This window comes from Anguilla rostrata, chromosome 10 (assembly GCF_018555375.3).
Source record: "Anguilla rostrata isolate EN2019 chromosome 10, ASM1855537v3, whole genome shotgun sequence".
Classification (NCBI taxonomy): domain Eukaryota; kingdom Metazoa; phylum Chordata; class Actinopteri; order Anguilliformes; family Anguillidae; genus Anguilla; species Anguilla rostrata.
Window position 1 is genome coordinate 25,156,166 of NC_057942.1, and position 25,494 is coordinate 25,181,659.

A 25,494-nucleotide genomic window follows, 5' to 3' on the forward strand; every position below is an offset into this window, starting at 1 on the left:
CGCCACCGTTGTACCCGTCGTCCATTAACCAAACACCCCCTCCCTGCAGTCTCATCTGCAACTACACCCCCCACCCACAACACATTGGACGGTAGTGTCTATCTGTGCATTTATAAAAACATTCTTTCACCACTAAATATTTGTATTCGGTCATAGCAGCAAGATAAAGCCAACAATAGCCAAAGGTATGCCAGTACAGCTGTGAAAAACGCTGCTCACTGAACACTGAAATAAACAAGGAATTTTTATACAATAATACTATGTCATTCTACTGTCAATATATGGGACTAAATATGGAATAAATGTACAACCTTACCATTGGTTTTACGTGTAGAGATGTCCCTTTCGAGGCTGAGTGGTCATATATTGTCTTGGACAATCCGTTTGTGGAGAGGAGAATGACAGCTTTGATTTTCTGTCTCTGTAAGTGTTGCTGCTCAAAATATTTCAGTTATATACGTTATTTTTGAAATTGAGTGTCTTTAAATAGGTTAGTGGTATTTTATAATGAGCACGTTTCACACTGTAACATAAGTAGTTCAGTTGGTAGCTTAGTAGGGTTTGTGTTTGAAACACCAGATGTGACGTGAGCTGGAACATTGCCAAAAAATTGTGGACGGTTGAATATTGTTTTAATGTCATCCCATCCCCATACAAGAAAACATTAAATACTGTAGAGTACTGAAAAACATACAAGAGTTAATGCTTACACATTTAGGTACTGTACCATATTGTGTGACAATGTTTTTGCATTATTTTGTAATCTGATATCAATGTTTCATCTCAAACATTCATAAGATGCACATGTATATGCTTTATAATGGACAAAAAGCATTTAACCCCTTAGTGCACATGCCAAATCTTGCCAATCCTTGCCCATTTAGGGGGTACCCTATTTAAAGCTCCAGATGTGAATACAACAGAGACTTGAAATTTACAATAATAACACAGATTCGTTTATATTCATAATTTTGGAAGAAATAAGGTGCCACAAATGCAATTGTCTAGACAAAAAATCAAAAATAAATTTGCACTTTTTTAGTTTGCAATGAAATACTGAGAGATTGCATATACACAGCAGGCTAAACTATACATGTGCTGGGTTAAAAACGTTTTGACCACAAGTTCATAAAATCTAAGGCTGGATATGTAGAACTACTATAGATTTATGCAGCAAAAACTAAGCAGTGTCTCCAAATCTATCCAAAATGTCTAAATTATGCATTGCTGTAAATCACAACATATTCACGTATTTCACTACAAATACACTGTTTTGACTCAAGAAACTCACTGTTGCATCATTTTCAAGTGAGAATTACAAACTCTCCGTCAGTACAGTGGTCTAAAAAATCTAGGGGTCCAGAAACATATCCAAAATCTCTCCAGAAATGAATAAAATGCTTTAATGTCCAGGTCAAGGAGTTTCATATCCAGGACATGTATAATTTAGGGTCAAAAACTTTTCTCAATAACGTTTTTACTTTTTAATGGAGCAACTACATCAAGGGTTTTACGTAGTGCAATAGCCAATCGCTCTAATAGATTATCAATAGACAGGGAGGAAGCTGAAAAATCAAAGTCAAAGTATTCGGGAATTGTATCAATGAAGTTTGTAGCAGTGGTAGCAATAGTGTGACCTAAGTACATCTTAGGTTCAGATGTTATGGGGTGTGCCAACTGTAGGTGTAGTGTTATAAGGAAATGGTCAGACAAAATAGGGTTGTGTGGGTGGATTACAACATCACTGACATCAACACCAAAACTTAAGACCATATCTAAAGTATGACCCCAATAATGTGTGGGACAGACAACATTTTGAGTGAAGCTGATGGATTCACAAATGCTGATTTAAGAGGATCATCTGTGTAGGGCAGATTGTGTGTGACCAGGCCTTGACTCTGAATAGTCAATTTCAAGAATTGAAACTAGAGGCTATCCTTCTAGATATAAGGGCGGTGCCTTCACAGGATGGATGAACACCATCTCTTCCCCAAAAACTTTGCCAATTAAAGTTTGATGCACACCACTTGGCTAACCAGTGATTTAACAACAGTAATTTGCTATATATTTCATCACTGCACTGAATAGGGTAGGGCGCGGAGCAAGTTACTGACTGGCACATCGTTTTTGCCATCAAACACTCAGATTCAAAATTACTTTTCGTGACCTCTGATTGCCTCATACGGATGTTTTTAGTACCGGCATGAATAACAATTTGAGAAAATTTGTTTATGTTTTCCCTTAGCCAGCAATTTCAGATTTGCCATTATGTCGCTCTAGCATCAGGAATACAGTTTACAATTGCCATTGATTATTGTCATTTTTGGCAGTTCTTTTGCTTTTCCCGTTTAAAAAAATTATAATATTTACGATTTCCATGTTGTACCAAAATAAACTGTGATGAAATAAAAACAGACACACAGTACCCCAACCCTGTTTTATTATTTAGTAGGCCTAATGCGTCTGTCACATTCTTAAATCCCGCAAAGCATGCTCTCTTCGTGATGGACCAAAGTGATTAAATCTGCACCGGTCTATCAAAGTTTCAATGTTCAAAGATGGCAGAAGGACAGCAATCATATTTCAGTATATGTAAATATGCATATGATGCTAGGTGACTGCACTAATTCTTAATCTGATGCATTCCAGACTTAGTCTTTGGCCTTGAAACATGTTTTGACACTTCATGGCCGAAAGTATGTGGACATCTGGCATCCAACATCTCATCCAAAATTATGGCCATTAATATGGAGTTGGTCCAGCCTTTGCTGCTATAACAACCTCCACTCCTCTGGGAAGGTTTTACATTACATGTTGGAGCAGGGATTTGCTTCCATTCAGTCAGAAGATCATTAGCGAGGTCGGGCACCGATCGGGCAATTAAGCCTGGTTCGCAGTTGGCTGATTCCAGCGTAATGTTGGCCCAGCTGCTTGGACCCCGGAATTGCTGCTTTGCAGCTATATTTATTGTTGTAGTTATTTTTGCAGTTAACTGGTCCTGTCTCTGTTCTTTTTCCACAGCTTTTGTCCAAATTTGTCTGCCATCTCCACCACACTGCGCTTGACCCACAATGTGGCTGTATCCTTCACAGAAATACCCCAACAATTATTGACCATATATATGCTTTTAAACCCACTAAACTAATAAGACATTTGGCCATCTGGAAAATGTAGCAAAGTGTGCTTATTCAGTTTTACAGCATACAAAACAGACCAGCTTGTCTGTAAAGGAACAAAGCTCTTCATTTTATAGAACAACTGTACTGTCATCTAGCGTACAGTGCTATACAAATGTTTTGTCCTCTGGTCATATTGCAAATTTTTTTTGAAACTCTGAGTGAAAATAAGTTGACACAACCTCTACAGGGTACAAACTCATGTTTCTGCAAATTTGAATGCGTGATTACTCCTTATTTGCTAAAACAATAAATGAAACAGTGAATGTGGCATGTGCAAACATTTTGGCACCCTTCCAGATGATCATTTAATGTTTTTAAGGTCTTAAAACTTGATTAACTTGTTAGACCTTAAATGAAACCAGAGCAAAGCAGAAAATTCTAGAGCTTATTAAATACTCTGACGCTTCCAACCTCTCAGAGTGCTCCTCTAACCTCTCAGAGCAGCTGACTGAAGATTTGAAAATAAAGATAATTGACAAAGCAGGGGAAGGTTATAAGGTTTCTAAACACTTTCATTGCATTACATTATATTACAGGCATTTAGCCGACGCTCTTATCCAGAGCAACTTACATAACTAGCTTTCAGCTTGGATTTTCCACTGTCAGAAACATCATTAAGAAAAGGAAGTTAAAGGGAACTGCTGAAATCAAGGCAAAATCTGAAGAAGTGAGAAAAATCTCGGATAGAACTGCTCATAGATTGGTCAGGTATTCAACACAAAAATGACATATCACTGCAAATGTCCTACTGAAAGTTTCAGCTGACAGCAGAGTAGTGGTGCCCCAGTCCACGGTGCAGTATTGCTTACACAAAAATTATCTGCATGGCAGAGTTATCTGAAGGAAACCTTTCCTGTGAACTCATCTCATGTCTGAAGTATGCAGCACAACAATTTGATAAGCCAGAGAATTTGGGAACTTTTTGGAAGTGCTGTGGACTCATGAACAAAAATTGAACTCTTTGCCCACAACCGCCAAAGATGCATTTGGAGAAAATCAGGGAAAGCATTTGAAGAAAAGAACACCTTGCCAACTATTAAGCATGAGAGTGGACCTATTATACTTTGTAAATATGTGGCAGCCAGTGGCAGAGGAAAAAGGTGCGGCTGGAAGAAAGAATGGATTCAACGAAATATCTCCAAATTCGTGAAGCTAATGTCCCAGAGTCAGTGAAGAAATTGAAGCTGTAAAATGGTTGTATATTTAGACAGTGATACGAAACATATCAAAAGATCAACCATGAGCTACTTACTTAACCAATTTTGTATCACACCATTTCTTAAACACATGCCTGAAAATGAAATTCCAAAAATAAAATGGTTAATAAAATGGTTACTAACCCTTTTGGCTACACACATAATCCTGGTATCTTCTGAACCGCAAGCCTTGTAATTTTGTTTTCCAAGAGTCACAATTCTAAATTTTGCTGAAACAAAGTAACAGAAGTGGAAGATTTTTTCTCACCTAAAATGATTTTTTAAATTGATTTATTTTTATTTTTTTTGAGCGGGTACAGATGTTCCTGGTGAGCTTGAAAACACAATGCAGCCACAATGCTGGACAAATCCTGGTTCAATGTGCATGACAATACCACCAAAATGAGCGTTCTACATTGCTTTTTCTGAGCTATGTCTGGGCAGGAGACTCCAAAGGGACACTAACCAAATTGCATTATGGGCCTTTAGAGGTGTAAAATTCAATATATTGTATGCTGTATGCTCATGGAAAGAGTATGTTCCTCCCACTTCCTCTCCTTCCCCCCCACCTCCCTCTCCCTTGCAACCTCTGGCAGCAGCAGGTCTGGAAAATTGTAGAAAATAAATACATTGCATTATTTTACTAATCCATTGATTGAGGTCCATTGATTAAGGTCTGACAAATACTTCACCCTGTCAACATATTCTCAAAATATTCTCTATTCTCAATATTCTCAAAATATTTTTATGATTATTCAGTGTGCCTAATCCTTATTTATAAGAGGACTGAATAATAATGAAAATATTTTGAGAATGTATTTAGATGCTCGCTGATATAAAATCGGATAAAGTCCTTCATTGGAAATGCTTTCTGTTGCGGAGTCAAAGCTGTTTTCACCATCCTCCTCAGAACTATACACTCAAGACGTATTTCTTTCAGGGCCTCTAAATACAAAATCTTCTGTTTAGGCTTAAACATTGAAAAATAAATTTTTGTTCTAAAACAACCTTTGTAGGCATGTAAGGTCTCATGTTGAGACTCATGCATAACATTTTCAGCATGCACACTGAAGAAAGTATGGCTTGTTTACACTTGAGAAACACTGTGTGTCTTTTCATGCATGCCTAACAACTGATATACCGTTAGAAACGTAATTTCATAATCTAAAATGCTTCTGTCATCACTATAATAGTGTTCCACTGGCTGGCAGTGTACTGGGCAGAAGTTGTATTGTCCATGTTGAGTCATCGTGGGTCCCATTGACTATGCTGAGGGACTACTTGACCAGTGCTGGTCAGAGAAGCTTATTGGTGGGCTAGATTTGTTCCAGAGAATCAGAATCTATACAAACCGAAGATAACATTATTTTGTACACAATCCTTTCAGTGTGCTTGCAATGGTGAAGCGGACAACAATGATATTTCCTATGGAAAATTTCTAATTAAACAACGGACATTCTATCAAGGTTTCTCCAAGTTAGAATGTTTATTGGGACTAAAAATGACTTTGGATTTTGTTTACTGGATTCTTTTTGAGACAAACATACTGACTTTGTCGTGATTCGTTTCGTCTGTGGATTTCTAAAGTGCAAAGAAGTTCAGGACTGCCCAAGCTTGTACTGCCACCCCACATTACAAATTACATTTCATTGTCACTGAAACATTGGCATTGTAAAATAGTTTATAGAGATAGAACCATGAGTTTTAGGACTTTCAAACGGTGTATCATGTGACTATGTTTGGAAGCTAAGCTTTATGCCAGAGAAGATGTTACTAAGTTCTGACTGACTGCATGCCCAAGCTTTTGCACATGCCACATTTGCCGTTTTAATTTTTTCAGTCTTTTAAATTCAAGAAAAAAGTGCTGAATCGTGCATACAAAATTTACAGAAATATGTCATATTTAAGTTCTCTGCAGAGGTTCTTATCTTTAGAGGTTGTTTCACTTAGATAATAAACAAAACATGGAATTTCACTCAGGGTGCCTAACTTTTGCATGCCAATGTGTGTACCATGAACCATCATTTATGAATATTAGTTATAATATTAACACTGTTCATTCACATTATGAGCACACACATCATTTCCCCAACATGCCTCTCCTGCTTTCTTTGACTCCTGATTTAGGGGGTGACATTCCTTGCTCTTGGGAATGGGGCACCAGATGTATTCAGTGCAATGGTGGCATTCTCACGGCCCCATACTGCAGGCTTGGCTGTAGGAGCTCTTTTCGGTGAGGTTTTTATATGTTCTGAGTGTCTATTCTTTCTGAATAGAGGTCCTTGGCTATGTACGAATCAGTAACCTTCCATTCTATTGAGCATGCTTGTTGAGTACCCTGGATGAGAAAGTTGTTCATTAGGCAAAGTTTTCTCTAAATGTATTGTACTTAAAATCCCCTGGTGATATACTTATTTCTGGGTTTTTGCCAAGTATTTTCAGGACCATACATTTTAGGAAGTAAACAAACATTTTGTTCCCATAATTATGATGTATGATGGTAGTACACAGGACAAAAATGCAGTAGATCGGACTTGGACACAGCCCTTGTTAAATGCCTTGTCATATTTCCTTGGAAAAATGGCTGAATTGGTTTGCCATAATTTCAGCAGTCCTGTATATTGCCTCCTTTCTGTCTTGTGTTGATACATGCTTGTTTTATTTCTTTTTGAAATTTGATCACAGAGAGGTTTTATAGTGGTAACCATGGTATTAGTTTACAAAGGATTATTTATGATGAGGTTAGAGCTGAGTAAAAACACAGTAGATAAAGGGTGTTTCTCAATGTCTGTGCTTGTACATTCTTGCAGTCTTGTGAACTCGTGTGACATCATATTTAACGGCCCAAGTCCTGTTCCAAAAGCAAGAACACATAGAAGTTAGAACGGTTAATAATCTCGGAAGTGGTCTTGATTCCCCTCAAATATCAAGTCTGCATCCGATGCATCCTTGCCCAACAAGAACAAACCTAATATCCCACCATTCATTGCGCGATGGCAGACGAGACGGGACAAGCTCACAATTAATTTTTTTGTTTTCTCATTTCACCAATAAATGTTACTAAAATCTTCTAATAATGAAAATGAGGTGAGAAATAGCTGTATTCTAACTCATTTTAAATATAGCCGCTGTGAATAAGAATTGGCTCGTAGCCAGTACTAGCCTCTGTTATAATGTGGGGTGCATCAGTGCAGGCAAGCAGAGTTGTGTGCTGTAGCAAACGCTGGCTTGATGTTGTTAGCTGGTACAGAGAGCATTTTTAGCAATTGTGAATGAAGCAACTGACATGTATTAACCCCTTATCACACATACCAAATCTGGCCAATCCTTGCCCATTTAGCAGGTACCCTGTTTAAAGCTTTATAACTCCAGATATGGACACCACAGAGACTTTAAAAATGGCTTAAATGAAGCACGACATTTGTACCATTTACCTTATTAGATTAGTTTATATTCATAAATTTGGAAGAAATAAAGTGCCACAAATGCAATTGTCTTGGCAAAAAATCCAAAATTAAGAGATTGCATATATACAGCAGGTTGAAGTATACATGTGCTGGATGAAAAACTTCTTGACCACAAGTTCATAAAATCTAAGGGTGGATATGTAGAACTACTAAAGATCTATGAAGCAAAAAATGAAATATCCTCATAATAAAATACCACTAACCTATTTAAAGACACTCAATTTCAAAAATAATATATATAACCAAAATATTTTGAGCAGTAATACTTACATAGCAATGATGAAATCTTATCTGTTTTCATTAGATAGACAGAGACAGTAAATCAGTGATATGGTTCTATCCGCTTCTGTCTTCCTCTAGAAAACGATGTCAGCTAGGTCTATCAGCAAACATATGGCTTAGCTATGCTCAGAACTCTATAATAATAGCATTTTCCGAGAAATTACGAAAAACCGTTGACAAAGTGTCGTTAGGTGCAGCATCTTTCACTGCTACCACAAAGTGAATGCGTAAGTGAATGCGATGACAAAACAAATTTTGGTTACGCTAACCTAAAAAACGCCATTCCAAAAGCAAAATTAGACATGTTATGCATCATTAGAAAGCTTATACTCTCATCTACTGAAGAAATTGTTTTTAAGCGACAGAAACAGGAATGTGCCTGGCAGAGAGCCCTCAGAAAAAGGAAGGACATTATAATGATGTACCACTTTGAATGGCTTGTCTTGTACTTCTGTAATTGCTTCTTTCCTGTTTTCTGAAGCGCCATTTTGGGTACAGCTTTTCAGCTTCTTTGACACTGATGATGTATTCTTGTTGTTCTTGTCATCCAGGAGCAGGAATCTTTGTCACCACTGTAGTAGCAGGATGTGTCGCTCTGGTGAAGCCATTCACAGTGGCCTCCCGCCCCTTTCTGCGAGATGTCATATTCTACATGGCTGCTGTCTTTTGGACCTTTGTCATCCTCTACAAGCATCAGATAACACTACTGGAGGCTCTGGGTAAGCTTAAGGGCCTCTATTTATACCTTTCAGCCTCCTCCTAAGATCCTCCTGTGGTATATCAAGGTTACCATATATTATTCATTTAATTCATTGGTGAGATGGACACTGTTCCTAAGAGGAAAATATCAATTTGAATTTCCCCATCAAAAATTACAGCTTTAGTTTTTTTTGTGTGTGTGTGGCACAATCAGCCGATGCACTTCAGATTAGTGAAGTGATTTGCACCAATGTCTATAGTATTGAATCCTCACTGTGCTAGTGTCTGTGGCTAGGAGACCTTTGAAACAGCAATTGTTAAATAATAGCAGATCAATTCAGAATTTTCCATTCTTCCAAGAAGAGGTGACATACAGTAGCATCCCATTAGGAGCTATTTGGTTGTCAGGTTATTCCCATTGCACTACATGGTTTTCCCCACCGCACCGCACCTCTGATCATTTTAACATTTGCTGTCAACATGCACCAGATGCGCCAGTTCTCCTAGGGAGAAAATATAAATGAGGAATGAGATGTTAAGAGTACAGCTTTATATGACCTGTATGTACCAACTAAATGCTCATTAACAAAATAATTAATACTGACTTTGGTTTTGCCTACAGGATACATTGGCTTGTATGTGGTATATGTCTTAACGGTCATCATCAGTGCCTACATTTACAGTCGGCAGAAACATTCCTTGCATGGGTCTTTGCAGAGTGGTTCGACCCAAACCCCTGGTAAGACCCCATGGAATCAAGAGACATGGATACTCAGTTAGTTGCGCTGGAATTTTGTTAGTAGTAAACCAGTTGAATAGGATTAAAATTTGACACTGATTTTTGGTAGCTGTTAATATTACTCTGATACAAGCAAGTTGAAGCTTCAAAGTGATCAGCAGTGTTGTGTTTGTGTATTTCACTTCTTCACTACTCTCATCGTACAGTACTTGCAACACATAGACTGTGTCCCAGTACGAAGTCAGCTGCCTCGGTGCCTGCAGCCTTAGAAGGCAGCTCCCTCTGCAGGCATTAACGGTAAAGCAATCTCGAAAGGCAAGGAATTTGGGACGCACTTTGCAGGATGACGTCACAGAGAGTTCATGAGATCAGCGTTTACTGTTGTTGTAATTACCGCGATTACAGTTGAGGGCGTTCACTTTCCAACTGAGAGACCCATCCACAAGCTTTGATTTAGTCATTATAACTGTGATTTGTATAATTCTCAATTTAATTAATGAGGAATATTATAATGCCGAGCACTGACGACTACTGAGGACGAGAAGGAGGATCCGGCGACTTAAAATGCTAGTTGCCAAATACGAGCAGGTATGTTGTTACTTCCAGCAACAGTTAGCTATAACGTTAGCTAGCTGGCTGGTTTTACTCTGAATTAATTAAACTGGGAAAAAAAGATTGTCAATTTTTTCTGTTCATGGTTATCTACAGTGGGCTCCAGAATTATTGGCACCCTTAATAAAAATGAAGAAAAAAGGTTGCATATGATAAATGACACAAATAATAATCTATATGTTATGTTCAAACATATGGGAGAACTATATACTTTTATTTCAGTACATTTACTCTCATGCTTCAGTGTTTTTTTAAGTAATCTAATTTTTTCTGAAAACCATAGGTGCCATATTTATTGGCACCCTTAATAATTATTGTAAGTAAAATCAAACAAAATGAAATTGGCAATACATTTTTACTTAATTTAGTTAATCTCAGTCTAAAGGAACTATATTGTGTCATTCCATCACTTCCAGTTTCACTAGAGAACAAAAATGAGGTAACAAGCATAGAAAATCCCCTTTGTCATCCATCAGCATAGGAAAAGCCAAGTAACTGTCAATTCAGAAGAGACCGATGGTAATTTACTGTCAAGTTTGGTAATGGGTGCAAAAAAAGACATAAACGGTTAAACATACCACTTAGCACTGTAAGGGCAATAATAAAAAAATGTAAAACATGTGGAATGGTTGCAAATTTGCCAGGAAGAGAAAGTAAGTGCATGGTGTCCCCACGGACAGTGAGGAAGCTAGTGAGAGAGGCCATTAATTTCCCAAGGATCACTGTTTAAGAATTGCAGAGATTGGTTTGTTTCTTGCGGTCAACAAGTCTAAAAAAAACATAAAATGGCACCTCCATACCAACTAACTCTTTGGAAGGGTGGCACGAAGACAGCCCTTACTGAGCACAATAACAAAACCAAGAATCTGGAGCTTGCCAAACCTCATTGGAATTATGACTGGAAGAGAGTGCTATTGTCAGATGAGACCAAAATTGCCCGTTTTGGCCATACACACCATCAACATGTTTGGTGGCAAAAGAGGAATGCATACAGGAGAAGCACCTCATACCTACGGTCAAATATGGAGGTGGCTCATTGATATTTTGGAGATGTTTTGCTGGCAGTGGTCCTGGGGCACTATTTTAGATCGATGGCACAATGAATTCAACAAAGTACCAGGACATTCTGGCAGAAAATTTAGTTGTCTCTGCTAAGAAGCTAGGACTTAGTCATAGGTAGATTGTCCGGCAGGACAATGACTCCAAGCATACATCAAAATCTAAACAGAAATGCTTAAGTGAAATCAACATCCATGTTTTCCAATGACCATCTCAGACTCCAGACTTAAATTACATCAAAAACCTGTGGTCTGAACTGAGGGGGGGTCCATAAGCGCAAACCCAAAGATATTAATGATTCTGAAAAGTTCTACATGGAGCAATGGTCAAAAATCCCTCCAAATGTGTTCTCTGACCTTTTCACAAATTATAGGAAAAGACTCATGGCTGTCGTATTTGCCAGGGGTGTTTTCACAAAGTATTAAACCAGGGGTGCCAATAATTGTGGAACTTGGTTTTTGGGGAAATATTTTTTTTATTTAAAAAATTTAAGACTTTGGTTGATTCTAATGAATCATTAATCAAGCACACTAGTTTACACATTTTGGAAAATAAAGCTGATGTCAATAACTATATTTTTTTGTTTAGCATTTTTTTTAGCATTGTTTGTGCATATTTATCAAGGGTGCCAATAATTCTGGAGCCCACTGTATTTACTATTTTTTCCGTAATACAGATATTTTTTTATATAGTAAACTATCGGCAAAATAACATCTTAGTACCTGGAATTATCAACTGCACTCTGCAATAAGACCAGACTGAATTGAGAAAGTATTAATTGCATCAGTATCACTTTTTGACTACAGAATTACATTTATTTACATTTACATTATATTACATTTTTAAAGGTATATTACAGTTAAACAGTTACAATTGGTCAATACAAACTATTTATAATACATTTCTAAATTAAATTAACAAGTAAAACAGCTGCAATAAATACGAATTTATTTTTTATAATACAGTTTACAAGCTAACAGTAGTTATAGTCCTTCAATTCAATTTTACCATCTCAACAGGAGGATGGCCTGAGGACTTACTGCTGCCTCAACAGGTCTGTACCCCTACTCCAGGTGTTTCTGGATGTAGCGCAAGACACCAGACGTGACTTCAGGCTTAGCATAAAATCACTTGAGGTGTTGCTCCTCCTCCTGGACCAGGAAGAACATCATGGCTGGAGACACTAGCATTCACTTTTTGGTTGGCTTGTGGGACCTCCTTCCAGGTGCTGTCAAGGGCTTTTGATATGCCCCGCTCAACAGTCCACAGGGTAATCCACAAAGCGGCCGGTGAGCTGAAGGCAGTACTCTAGAGTGTTGTAAGGCTTCCAAGTACGGAGGAAGAGCTGGAAACAATCAGAGTGCGGTTTGCTCACCTTGGCAACCACCAGCTTTCCGCAATGCTGTAGGTGCCGTGGATGGTTGCCACGTGTGAAGCAAAGCCCCTGGAGAGCCTGAAGCCCAATGCTATAAAAATAGAAATGTGCATTAATACAAATGCAAGCAGTGTGTGACCATGAAGGTAATTATGTGGACATTCATGTTGGTTTCCCCGGCTCTGCATGACGCACGGGTTTTGCGACATAGCAAGCTGTGGTTGATTCTTGCTAGGAGATGGAGGGTACCCATGCCTGGACAACCCAATTGTTCTCATCACCCCTTACAAAAAGCCGGTGAGGAGCAACGATCAAGCAAAGTTTAATCGGCTGCATTCCAAAGCTCACTGTGTCATTGAGCGAGCTTTTGGAATCATGAAGACAAGGTGGAGAGACATCTTCCTCAAAGCCCTTGAAATCCATCCGACCTTTGCCCTGGAAGTGATTGCTGCATGTGCAACCCTTCATAACATCTACCTGGGTGTGGGGGACATCTTCCCAGCTGAAGAAAGACAAGAAGAGTCAGACCAAGAAGAAAGGGAAGAGAGGGATGTTGAGGTTGAAGTGGCACATGGGGCGGTCAATGGAAATGTTCTTATAGATCATATTTGTTTACAAGTAAATGACCATTTCTAAAAATTTGTAGTCTAATCAGTTTAATGTAAAGTTATAGATTTACAATTTAAAATGTTTAAATATTTCAAAGCCCTTTTATTGCAGCTCCTTTTTTAAATGTGTTCACTTTCTAATTATTAATTCTGTTTTAATACTCGGAAAATGTATGAATAAGCTTATTAAAAGGTTAATTAAACTAAGAAAATAATATTTTGACTAATTTTTTAATCAAAAATGTCATCACAGTATCAACATGTTTTTAAAGTATGTAAATAATTAATGCTGGACTATATTTGATTAGATTAGAATTGGTGTTAGATTATATTTGCAAATAAATATAATTTATGCAACTACTTCTATTGCAGTTATTTACACACAACTTAGAAATCTGCTGCATCACTACAGTAACTATGAATTGTATCAAATTACAACTGCTGTCAGTAATTTAAAATGTCTATAGCAACTATAGCAATATAAATAAATGAGGAGTCAATTGAAGAGTTAATACAATTTAATTTATTATATTTTATAAATTAGTTTTTCTAAAAGAGAGAACAATCTCTGGCTCCTTTCTTCCACTACTCTCACCCTCCTTTCTTCTCTCTCTTGCTCCCTCTCTGCATCATCCTTCAGTCACTGAAGGATGTCCCCCCGCCTCTTTCTGCTTGGTCTGTTTGAGACCGGAGAGGTCACCACAGAAGATGGCACTGGCTTCTCCTCAGGAATGGAGGAAATTAGGACAGGAGGAGCGATGGAATGTCTCTGTCCTAATACCTCATTCATTAGGATGAACCGAGGCCAGCTACCTGCAGTGACCTCTCCATTATCGGTCCCACTCACCGACTGAGGATATTTCAATTCCTAAAATGTACAGCATCTACAATTAAGTACCAGTTTCATTACGCAAATAATGTTTCTATCATCCTAGTACCTTTTTATATGGCTGATTGTCAAATACAATCATAACATTAGAATTCTAATCTGCCAGCTCTCTTTAAAGATGTAAAAATATTCATCAAGTGTTAAGTTTTATTAATGTGGCAACATTTTCTATAAACTAAATGAAAAATCATTACCTTGTTTTTTTTTTAATTGCTTTTTTTAGAGCTTCCTGGTTTTCCAACAGAGTCCTGCAAAAATGTAAATAAGGATGAAGAGCAAGCGAGTGTAGTACCACCGCAAAATGCACTGCTTATTAGTTGAAGTTGACTTACAGCCAACCAGTTTGCACGCTATTTTTTTGGCCAGTGAACAACTTCTTGCAATCCTCGCGAGCCTTTATAAAGGCTGTTGTAGCCTCCTTTGTCCCTGAAGGTAAAACAAAATTAGTTTAACGTTCAACCAACTACATAACTATCCATTAGTTCAGTTACTTTTTTCCTTTCTAACCAAATTAACATGTTTGCTGTAAAAAAACTTAACCTTTGTTCGATAGATAACCAAGTTACTGTTATGTTCATCTGTCTTGTTCTATTGGACAGTAAGTAATGTAATTGCTAACAAGTTAGCTGGCTACTTCAGGGAGAGCTCACAGATGCTTAAAAACATCAAATACATTATTCCAGTGCAATAAATAATTAAATGTTCTTTTATAACTACAACAAATAATCGAGTTCACTGTATACTCACATTTGTAAACACACTCCCCCACCACCGCTTCGTTGTCTTGAGCCGCCATTAATTTAACGGAAGTGAGAAGTCTGAGGAAATCGCAAAGACCTATGGGATAGCCTTCCAGCTGAAGGATGCATCAGACACTGCCTTTAAATTTAATCTAAATAAGGCACCTTAAAAAGACGCATTTTTTGGTGACTTCGGTTTGGGACATGCCTACGAAGGACAAGTGTGAAAAATAGTGAAAATGCATCCTTCAAATGCTGCCTTCTAAGGCAGCTGACTTTGTTTTGGGACACAGCCAGAGTGAACATTTAGGAAGTATGACTGTAGATTTGGCCTCTGATCATTTCATTATTTTTCAATTCAGCTGTAATGGTGTATTTTGGTGACAATACAGCATTTTGTAAGCATGCACATGATTACCTTATTTGGTCTGGGCTGATGTCAAAAACTGCTATTTGAGCTGTTCATTTTACAAACATGTTTGTATTTCTAAAGATGCACAAATACAGTTCCTGATCAAACCTGAAAGCACTCTTCCTGTCGACTGGAATGACTCACTATAATGAATACCCCAGTCGAATGGTTGGATCTTGTACATGAGACTATGTATTATTCTGGTTAAGACTGACTATTGCAAAACTGATATTAAGGATACAATTTCTGTCGACAGACTTTAGGTCCGACTCGGATGATGAGAACCCCAGTTACCCCAGTGGGAGCATCCAAGACTACGGTACCCTCCATAGATAACTATGGATATAACAACCTATATCGTTACTCCTGTCTACTCTGCCATCACTGATATAAGTTTACCTTTATGTAAGAAACCCATGAAATACAGCCAACAGTGTCAAGGTTACCAACTGTAAGTGGCCAAAACTTATCACGTCAAGGTCATCAACTGTACAAAACTCCTCAGCTACTTCAAACAGCATTGAGGTCACCAGCTGTAAGAAGCCAGAACTTATCACGTTGAGGTTGCCAACTGTAGGAACCCCCTTTGACACCAAGCAGCAGAGTGGCGAAAGAATGTGTAGTCTTACCCGGTGCTACTGGAATCGGATTAACTAAATGATATCTCGATTATCTGACTCTAAAATAATGTTTTAACCTTTCCTCTGTCCTAACAATTATGCATGGAAGCAGGAGACTGCTTCTGCCAGTTGTGTGGCTCTATACGGATCACTATCTATCTTTGTGGATGCAGACATGCCTCTGGCTTGTGTAGCCTGCATAAATACAATTCTGTATCCTGCTGCGACACTAGTGTGTAGGCGAGTGACTACAGGGTGCAGATATCCTGAGTTCTTTGTGTATTTTTAGCATCTTAAAACTGTTGACGAGTCTCTCTGAACCATTGCACGTTTCCCTTTGTATACCAAAAGATAAAGCAAAACAAAAAGTCATCAAATAAAGACATAATCATGACAATGACATGTACTTTCAGTAATAAATTAAGAATTAGGTGAGTACTTCATAATAAAAATTTTGAGTTTATACTTGAGTTTATATACTACTCCTGGGCAAAGGTTTCCTCTGTGGTCAAGCTATCAGTTATATCAAGCTATAGGCAGTGACACTGAAAGTTAAGGTACTTGCATCTGCTTCTTAATCCAGTAATTTATTAGTTGCAGTGAGCTGATACTTACTCGTTCATGCATACGTTTCTGTGTTTCAGAGAGTGAGTACCAGCCCTTGCTTCCCTACACAATGACTACTACTCAGATCTTCCTCAGCTCCCTCAACCCCATTGACAGTAGAAAGTGGAGGAGAATGCCCAGATTTTGGAAAGCCGTTAAGATGATAAAGGTTAAAAAGCATATTTCCATACATTTTTTAGAAAATCTCATTTTGAGTTGTTTGCCCATGCCCATATGCTTTATTTCGAATAATTGAAACTTTGTGGGACTGTGACAGATATGGTAGCCAGTAAATGCTTTTATTGATTATTGGACATCCTCATTACTTTCTGTAGAACAAAGTTATTTCTTGGTACAAACTATGTGATAATCTCTTAATTTGAATTGGTCAACCTTTCATCTGATATAATTTGGGCTTTGACTTCTTTTTTAGTTCTGTCCTTGAACACCAACCAGTCAATACGGAAGCCACTAGTTGAGCTATCTGTACTGTGGTGCTTTGTCAATTATTCGATCACTTACAGGGTTGGCTAATATTATCCAACGGCACATTTTAGTGTGAGCTTTCCTTCTTGCCTAGTACTATGGTACCTGATTCAACTTAATGAGTAGTCATAGGGCTCTATTTTCCAGAATCAATGTCGCACGGTGCATGGGTGTAATCAGTGGTGCTGCGTTTGATGCACTGGATTGTGATTGTTGCAATTTTTGGGACCAAAGGTGAGCAGTGCATAGGTGTAGCGCATGGTCCATCTGAAAACAAGGTGGGGTTATACTGCATATATTATCAGTGGGTGTGGTGCAGCTGCATTTGTTCATAGCCAATCAAATGACCTCTTTTTACTCCCTTTAAGAGCCATGTGCATTGTACAGGGCATGCTGCCAATTTCCTCTGCAATTGAAGACAAGGATAATGATGTACTAATTAGATGTTTCTCCCAAGATGTTCTTTTGTGGGAGGTGCAGAGTTGGGCTTATCACTTTTCTTATAAAAAACTGAGTTCAAACGAATTTCATAAACAAGTTAGAATTTTTTTCCTTCAGCATTAGAACATTTATTATGGGTTAGTTTTAATTTCCCATTAAACCTGTTTTGAAATTGCTTAAATGTTCTGTAACTAAGAAATAATGACAGCAGTGTCTTGGAAGTTTTATTAAACAAGATAAAACCAAGGGAGTGACTAGGTGTTCTCAAAGGATTGACTTGCTGTTGCTGAAAGAAAGAAAAATTATAATGGTATGGCTTAGCTGAACTAAGCAGGATTGGATGAGTTGTGTAAATAGAGCATACATACAGAAGAGTACAGAAGAAGAAACCCTCACGCATGATTAGTAACTGGCCTACAAATGATGTAAAGCATACTGAAAATAAAGATTGGCTGAAAAAGTTTTCTTTACTCTTACCTATTGACCTGGCTACTTGACAAAATAATTATATTTAAAACATGACGAAACTACAACTCATCGACGCCCACATGCGTACCATTTTTGGCAATAAACGGGAAAAAACATGACCTTGGATGCTGGTTTAAAGATCCATACACAGTATGCTCTTTAGAACCAATAGAGTTTTGTCCCATAAATACTGCAGATATATAAAGTGCAGTTATTTTTCGTTACTTCTGTTAAAACTGTCCCGCACAGAGTTCACATTCGTAACATCTATTTCAACATTTGTTTAAGTTGTACACAAACCGTTTTTTATCACATCAAACAATGTGATTTGTTGTGTCAGACAAGTGTATGCTCTTTGTAGTGCAATTTCACAGCTTTTAATGACATTAATTCTAGGTATTTCAGTAAAAAGTTAAAATTATTACAATTCTTGGGGTTCTCGCCTAAATATCATTTTGACTATGAGTGGTAATAACGTTCTATGACCATCAGTAATATGAAATAAAGTATAAACGCCAAAAATAACTTTTCTTTTGATAAATCAATGTTCAAATGCCATGTTCAATCTGATTTTAAAGTTTTCACCCTTATGTTGTTGAACATCTCATTCCAAAACCATGGGCATTAATATGGAGTTGATCCCAACTTTACTGCCATAACAGTCTCCACTCTTCTGGGAAGGCTTTCCACTAGATTTTGGAACATGGCTGCAGGGATTCGCTTCCATTCTGCCACAAGAGCATTAGTAAGGTCTGGGCACTAATGTTGGGCGGCAAAGCCTTGCTCTCAGTTGGCATTCCAATTCTTCCCAAAGGTGTGCGGGCCAGTCAAGTTCTGCCCACACCGGCAAACCCTTTTTTATGGACTTTGCTTTGTGCACAGGGGCATTGTCATGCTGAAAAAGGAAAGAGCCTTCCCCAAACTGATGCCACAAAGTTGGGCCTAGCCCAAACCATGAAAAATGGGCCTGTCCATTATTCCTCTTCCACCAAACTTTTCAGTTGGCACTATGCATTTAGCAACGTTCTCTTGGCATTTGAAAAAAAAAATCCCAGATTCGTCCATCAGACTGCCAGTTGATGAAGCATGATTCATCACTTCAGAGAAGACATTTCCACAGCTTCAGAGTCCAATGGCACTGTGCTTTACACCACTCCAGCTGCTATTTGACAATGGTGATCATAGGCTCTCGAAGAACAGTTCTTGTGCTGACATTGCTTCCAGAGGCAGTCTGGAACCCTTTAAGAGCCATGTGCATTGTACAGGGCATGCTGCCAATTTCCTCTGCAATTGAAGACAAGGATAATGATGTACTAATTAGATGCTTCTCCCAAGATGTTCTTTTGTGGGAGGTGCAGAGTTGGGCTTATCACTTTTGCCAATTTGCCAATATTTCAGTAAAAAGTTAAAATTATTACAATTCTTGGGGTTCTCGCCTAAATATCATTTTGACTATGAGTGGTAATAACGTTCTATGACCATCAGTAATATGAAATAAAGTATAAACGCCAAAAATAACTTTTCTTTTGATAAATCAATGTTCAAATGCCATGTTCAATCTGATTTTAAAGTTTTCACCCTTATGTTGTTGAACATCTCATTCCAAAACCATGGGCATTAATATGGAGTTGATCCCAACTTTACTGCCATAACAGTCTCCACTCTTCTGGGAAGGCTTTCCACTAGATTTTGGAACATGGCTGCAGGGATTCGCTTCCATTCTGCCACAAGAGCATTAGTAAGGTCTGGGCACTAATGTTGGGCGGCAAAGCCTTGCTCTCAGTTGGCATTCCAATTCTTCCCAAAGGTGTGCGGGCCAGTCAAGTTCTGCCCACACCGGCAAACCCTTTTTTATGGACTTTGCTTTGTGCACAGGGGCATTGTCATGCTGAAAAAGGAAAGAGCCTTCCCCAAACTGATGCCACAAAGTTGGGCCTAGCCCAAACCATGAAAAATGGGCCTGTCCATTATTCCTCTTCCACCAAACTTTTCAGTTGGCACTATGCATTTAGCAGGAAGGCAACGTTCTCTTGGCATTTGAAAAAAAAAATCCCAGATTCGTCCATCAGACTGCCAGTTGATGAAGCATGATTCATCACTTCAGAGAAGACATTTCCACAGCTTCAGAGTCCAATGGCACTGTGCTTTACACCACTCCAGCTGCTATTTGACAATGGTGATCATAGGCTCTCGAAGAACAGTTCTTGTGCTGACATTGCTTCCAGAGGCAGTCTGGAACTCGTTAGTGAGTGTTCCAACTGAGGACAGACGATTTTTACATGCTGTGTGCTTCAGCACTAGGCAGTCCTGTTCTGTGAGCTTGTGCGGCCTACTGCTTCGTAGCTGAGATGTTGTTGCCCCTAGAATTTTTTTACTTCACAATAACAGCACTTCCAGTTGACCAGGGCAGCTCTAGCAGGGCAGAAATTTGAAGAACTGACTTGTTGGAAAGGAGGCATCCTATGACAGTGCCACGTTGAAATTCTGATACGCTGCCAAACTTGCACTGTGTCATGCGATATTGACTGCCCCCCTCCCACTTCGATTCCAAAATGAGGTGCATCAAAATAGCATTATGCTAGTGCGACAGCTCACAAACACACCATGCACCAGTCGGAAAATAGAGCCCACTGTCTTCAATTAAGACTTTGATTACTTGAATCGGGTGTTTTAGTGTTTGGCTAGAAAAAAAATCCCCACACTGGTGTGGATAAGATTGGTCGGTACCAGCAAGCTCTTCAAATAATAATTAATTGTATTATTGGTCTTGTTCTTTTGACTTCTTATCAGTGTTCACGGATTACTGTTGTTAGAGTGCTGACACCTTGAGGATAAGGGATAATAAGAAATACAGGGTAAATGTTTTCCAGTTCACTGATCGATTGTTTGTGGGCCTTCTGTGGGCCTAATGCTGAGTAAATGTCCAGAAATTCTGTCCTTCATCCATCAGCTCCCACTGGAGGTGCTCATGCTGCTCACTGTACCAGTGGTTGACCCTGACAAGGATGACCGCAACTGGAAACGCCCACTGAATTGCTTGCACCTTGTCACTGGGCCATTAGTGTGTGTGCTGACCTTTCTCTCTGGGAAATGTAAGAAGCATTTTGAGACTTTGAAACCTGTGTGTTTGTGTGTCGGACTGCCATACTAGAATGCCTGGTGGCCAGTCCTTTATGGGGAGAAGCATTAATGCCAATCTGAAATGACGTGCCACAGCAGACATTTGGTAACAGTTACTGTATCCTTGCAGATGGGCTGCTCTACATAGAGGGGGAGTTTCCAGTGTGGGCGCTGACTCTGATTACTGGTCTCTTCCTCTCTGCCATCGTCTTCTGCACTACCACCAATGAGCAGCCACCGCGGTATCACTTTGTAAGGGCCCACTTTACCACTGTGTGTTTTGTGTAGTATGAGCATGAAGAATTAAGCGGGTTTATATGTTGCAGGATTGGTTATGAAATTATGGTTAACATGGACTGATAGAGTCAGTCGGCAAGTGAGAGCACTCCCACAAAAACGTCATAAACTGTCCAGGCCCAAACCCTGAGGGGGAAAATTTGTTCCGAAATTTGGAAATCAATGAAGTAGTCATGAAAAAGTATTTGCCCCTTCCTGATTCTCTGTCATATATTTGTCACACTGAATGCTTATCAGATCTTTAGACAAAATGTAATATTAGACAAAGGGAAACTATGTAAGCACAAAACACATTTTTTAAATTATTATTTTATTTATTTAATGAAAAAAGTTATCAAACACCCATATTGCCTGTGTGAAAAGTAATTCCCCCCTTAGTTACTCAATCAATCAACCAAATTTAATTGATAATTAGATTCGGAACACTGCCAGACTTGATGACAGCCAGCAGTCTAAACCTCACTCATATTGAAACATACTGTCAGAGGGAAGTAGTCACCATAAAGTTTCTATGAGCACACGATGAAAAGAAATTCCACAAGAGATGAGAAAAAAGGTGTTGAAATATATTAGTCTTGCAAAGGTTACAAGGCCATTTCTAAGGCTGTGGGACTCTGGGACCATAGAGAGTACCATTATCTCCAAAGGGAGAACACTTGGAAAACATTTCTCCAAGGGTGCAGCAACAACTCATCCAAGAAGTCACAAAAGCTATGGTCAGTGTTCATGACTCCACAAAAATAAACAGACTGGATGAAAATGGGATTCATGGGAGAGTAGCAAGTCAAAATCACTGCTAACCAAGAGAAACATCAGTGCCTCACATTAGAAAAAATTAACACCTGGATGATCCTCAAGCCTTTGGGGATAATGTTCGATGTACAGATGAGTCAAAAGTGGAACTTTTTGGATGACAAGGGTCCCATAATGTCTGGTGTAAAGCAAATGCTGCAGAACAATTATCAGTTATAAACAGTCAAACGTGGTGCTAGTGGGATGGTGTGGAGATGTCTTTCTGGCCTCAGGACCTAGATGATTTGCATTATTGCAGGAACCATGAATTCTGCTCTGTACCAGAAAGATCTGAAACCATTCACTGTGACAAATATGCAATAATTGAGGAAATCAGGAAAAGTGAAATTGATAGATTATGGTAAACTAGCTAGTCTAGTTAGTTAGTTGAGTTTTTGGTACTTTTCATGGTTATGGCTCATAATGTAATTGACGTAGTTCCTTACCAGGGGATTAAATAAGATGGAAGATGATGTCAAGGAATGATACCTCAGGCCACTGAGTTGGATCATTTTCCCCCTCCGTAACTGCATAAGAATAGCACTAGAGTTGTGTTCAGTTTAGTTTTATCGCTGGTCTTTAGGAAATAATGATTGAATGTAATGTGCTGACATTATTTATTAAAATAATAAAATATTAATTATCTATGATGGGTTCCTATTCAAAACAATGGTAGATGCGGATATGTTTTCCCCCTCAAGGCTCCGCCTACATGCATATGATGCATGGATCTAACAATAATTCCTAAAGTACATGAGTAGTTTACTGAAGTAAGTGGTTGTAGTCAGTTTTAACCCTGTTAATAGCATTTTCACTAGATTTCTTTTCTATTGGAAGCAGCAAATAATCTACAAATTCTGCATCATATACTGCACCATTTTGGTCTCAGGGTACTTTGTTTCATGCATGGAATAAATTATGAATAATATTTTCCCTACAACTGTCATTTTGCATGTGATTGGTGCCAAAATATAACACCAGGTTTTATGTGAAACCCGATGATTAGAGTGTGCAGTCATTTTCCCACTTCTGGCTTGCGGTTTCTGAATATGTAATTGTATTTTCTTGTGTTTATGACTTTTCAGTATTATTCAAGTGGAACAAGCGTTTACTCTAGAAGTGCAGCTATAATAATATGATCACTGATGTGTTAAAAAAATCAGTGTGTGATACATTTCATAAAACAGAATACTATTCTATGAGTTCTGAAAAACGGGTCATAATCTGAAATCTTGGTTTCTCCATATTATAAAATCTGTAAAATCTAAGGTGCATAATTTTAGTCTCAAGGCTCCAATGTCCAAGAACTACTTTCTCCATACAAATTAAAATTTAAAAAATCCAGGCTATTTTTTTAACATTTTTTGCCCTGGTTTTCTCACCAATTTGGAATTCCCAGTCGTATTTTTCATCATTGGCCATCATTGATCTACTGATTTCTGTTGTCAATTTGAAAGAGTGCAGATTAGCATGTTTGGAGTTCTTCAAAGCACATTGGAGTTCTTATCACACCGCCGTTCATAAGCTGGGCTTGCACAGACATGAGTTGGGGAAAAAACAATTTCAGTATAGCTTAGTAGGCAGTAGGGGTCGCTGGTGAGAGATGGGACACTGTCATCCTGGTTGTCATCCCTTGCCGATATTATGGCCAGTTGTGTGTCACCCTGTGGGGTTACTGGCCACAGCCAACACTGGCATATTTCAGACCATGGAGCCCATCTATGCATTAGAACAGTGCCTTAATTGGATGAGCTACCCAGCAGCCCCAGTGAACTGGAATCAACTGGTGTGCTACCAGGAGGTTTCCTGGGCGTAATATTTAACTAAACTTTAGTTAGAATCTTTATCTAAATTGCCTGTTGTGGAACCTTAAGAACCCCATGATGTTGGTGCCCCATTTGTCACACTGTTAGCTACATTTGGGCTATAAGGATAGTAGATTTACAGATGTCCATTGCTGCCTTTTGCACCACCAACAGTGCCCACTGGTCTGCTGCGGGGTCATCATCTGGAAACCACCAGGGATGTCTCCCTGCCACCCCCTTGAGCTGGCTTTAGGATATGTGGGAGTTACTTGCTTTCCCAACTCCTGTCCTTCCTCCTCAGCCACAACCCAAAATTGATCTCTGCCTCCTCAGCCAGTTTCTTTCATTTAATTTCTTGCTTTGTTATGACCATTACCATGTCCCTGATTAGATGATGTGTTCACAGTGTTCACTCCCACCTATACTAGATAGATGATAGGCCTTCACCCTGACTCTCTGCATTCAGCAGCCAGGTCTGAGAATTTACCTCTCTTCCTGTCATGTGCTGCCTCCATCCCCCCCTCCCACGGGAAGGTAAGCTCAATGAGTACAGTCCTGGCTGTAGCACACCAGGAGCCGACAGTTGTGGTCAGCTTGAATACTCCATTCTTTTCCAGGAATAAGGGCTCACTGTGGTCATCTCTGCAAGGTGTTCTCAGTCTTCCCTCCTTGTTTGACAAAGTGAATTGTGATACCCTTGAAGATGTGTGAAACCTCTTTGCTTTCAGCCTCCTTGTCTCCAACTCCTGGTCACCTCGGTGTCACCTTGTTAATTTTGCTTTCTTTAATGTGGTTTCTTGTTGAAATGATGCACAAAATGGTACAGACACAGCAGAAATGATTGACAACTTGACGTCTGTTACATATGGAGGTGCCAACTTCACAGAACTGAGCTTACGTACTCTGCACTTGTTTACAAATATGCCCATTCTATTCAGAGGACTATTGGACACTTAAGCCGCGTTTCCACCGCAGGAACTTTACCCCAGAACTAGGAACCTTTTGAGGAACTCAGTACTTTCCAAAAGTACCGGAACCTTTGGGGTGGGAAGCGCTGAAAATTTCTGATTGGTCGACTACTTGCAGTGTTTTATTTCAACCGCCATGTTTAAAAATCTGCAGCCGCAAACCGATTTATTTTCATAATAACTTCAAATCTAACTTGTATGTTATGCGGCGCAGTAGCCTAGTTTTGGTTATAGCCTGCCAACGTCTTGGAATTATAACGTGTGCTCTTCTGTTCTTTTCTTGCTTTAGTATTCGTTTTATAAAATGCCAAGCATTCATGCTGGGACAGCATATTACGTACCAAAACATTCAAACGGATTAATTCAGTTGCTGAATATTTTCTTCCGGATTTTCTTTGTTAGCCCGTTGTAATTGACTCAAAATGTTTGATACAGTTATGTGAGGTATGCGGTAGTTAGGGTTAGTAATTCACATTGGTGATACAGTAAAAGCAAATTGGAAATCACCTTCCGCACTTTTTGTCAGGGTAAAATAACAGGTTAATTCTAGTAATCGTCCCTTTAGCTTTTTCAGACTGCCGTAATTTTACTCTGCCATTCCACAAAATTCCACAAAAAGACCAGGAAGACTATG

At 38.8% G+C, this 25,494-nt stretch overlaps 1 protein-coding gene across 5 annotated transcripts in view; it reads left to right on the plus strand.

The window, feature by feature from the left end:
- Positions 1 to 25,494, plus strand: part of slc8b1 (solute carrier family 8 member B1) — a 56,517-nt gene that overhangs the window by 22,299 nt on the left and 8,724 nt on the right. For 3 of the 5 annotated variants that reach the window (XM_064297691.1, XM_064297693.1, XM_064297692.1), the window contains 8 exons: positions 3,022 to 3,079; positions 6,503 to 6,608; positions 8,676 to 8,843; positions 9,446 to 9,562; positions 15,514 to 15,576; positions 16,522 to 16,652; positions 20,829 to 20,970; positions 21,129 to 21,250. In XM_064297691.1, coding sequence (XP_064153761.1) covers positions 3,022 to 3,079; positions 6,503 to 6,608; positions 8,676 to 8,843; positions 9,446 to 9,562; positions 15,514 to 15,576; positions 16,522 to 16,652; positions 20,829 to 20,970; positions 21,129 to 21,250 — 907 coding nt within the window. The remainder of the gene's footprint in view (positions 1 to 3,021; positions 3,080 to 6,502; positions 6,609 to 8,675; positions 8,844 to 9,445; positions 9,563 to 15,513; positions 15,577 to 16,521; positions 16,653 to 20,828; positions 20,971 to 21,128; positions 21,251 to 25,494) is intronic. The other 2 variants (XM_064297694.1, XM_064297695.1) reach the window with 2 other exon arrangements.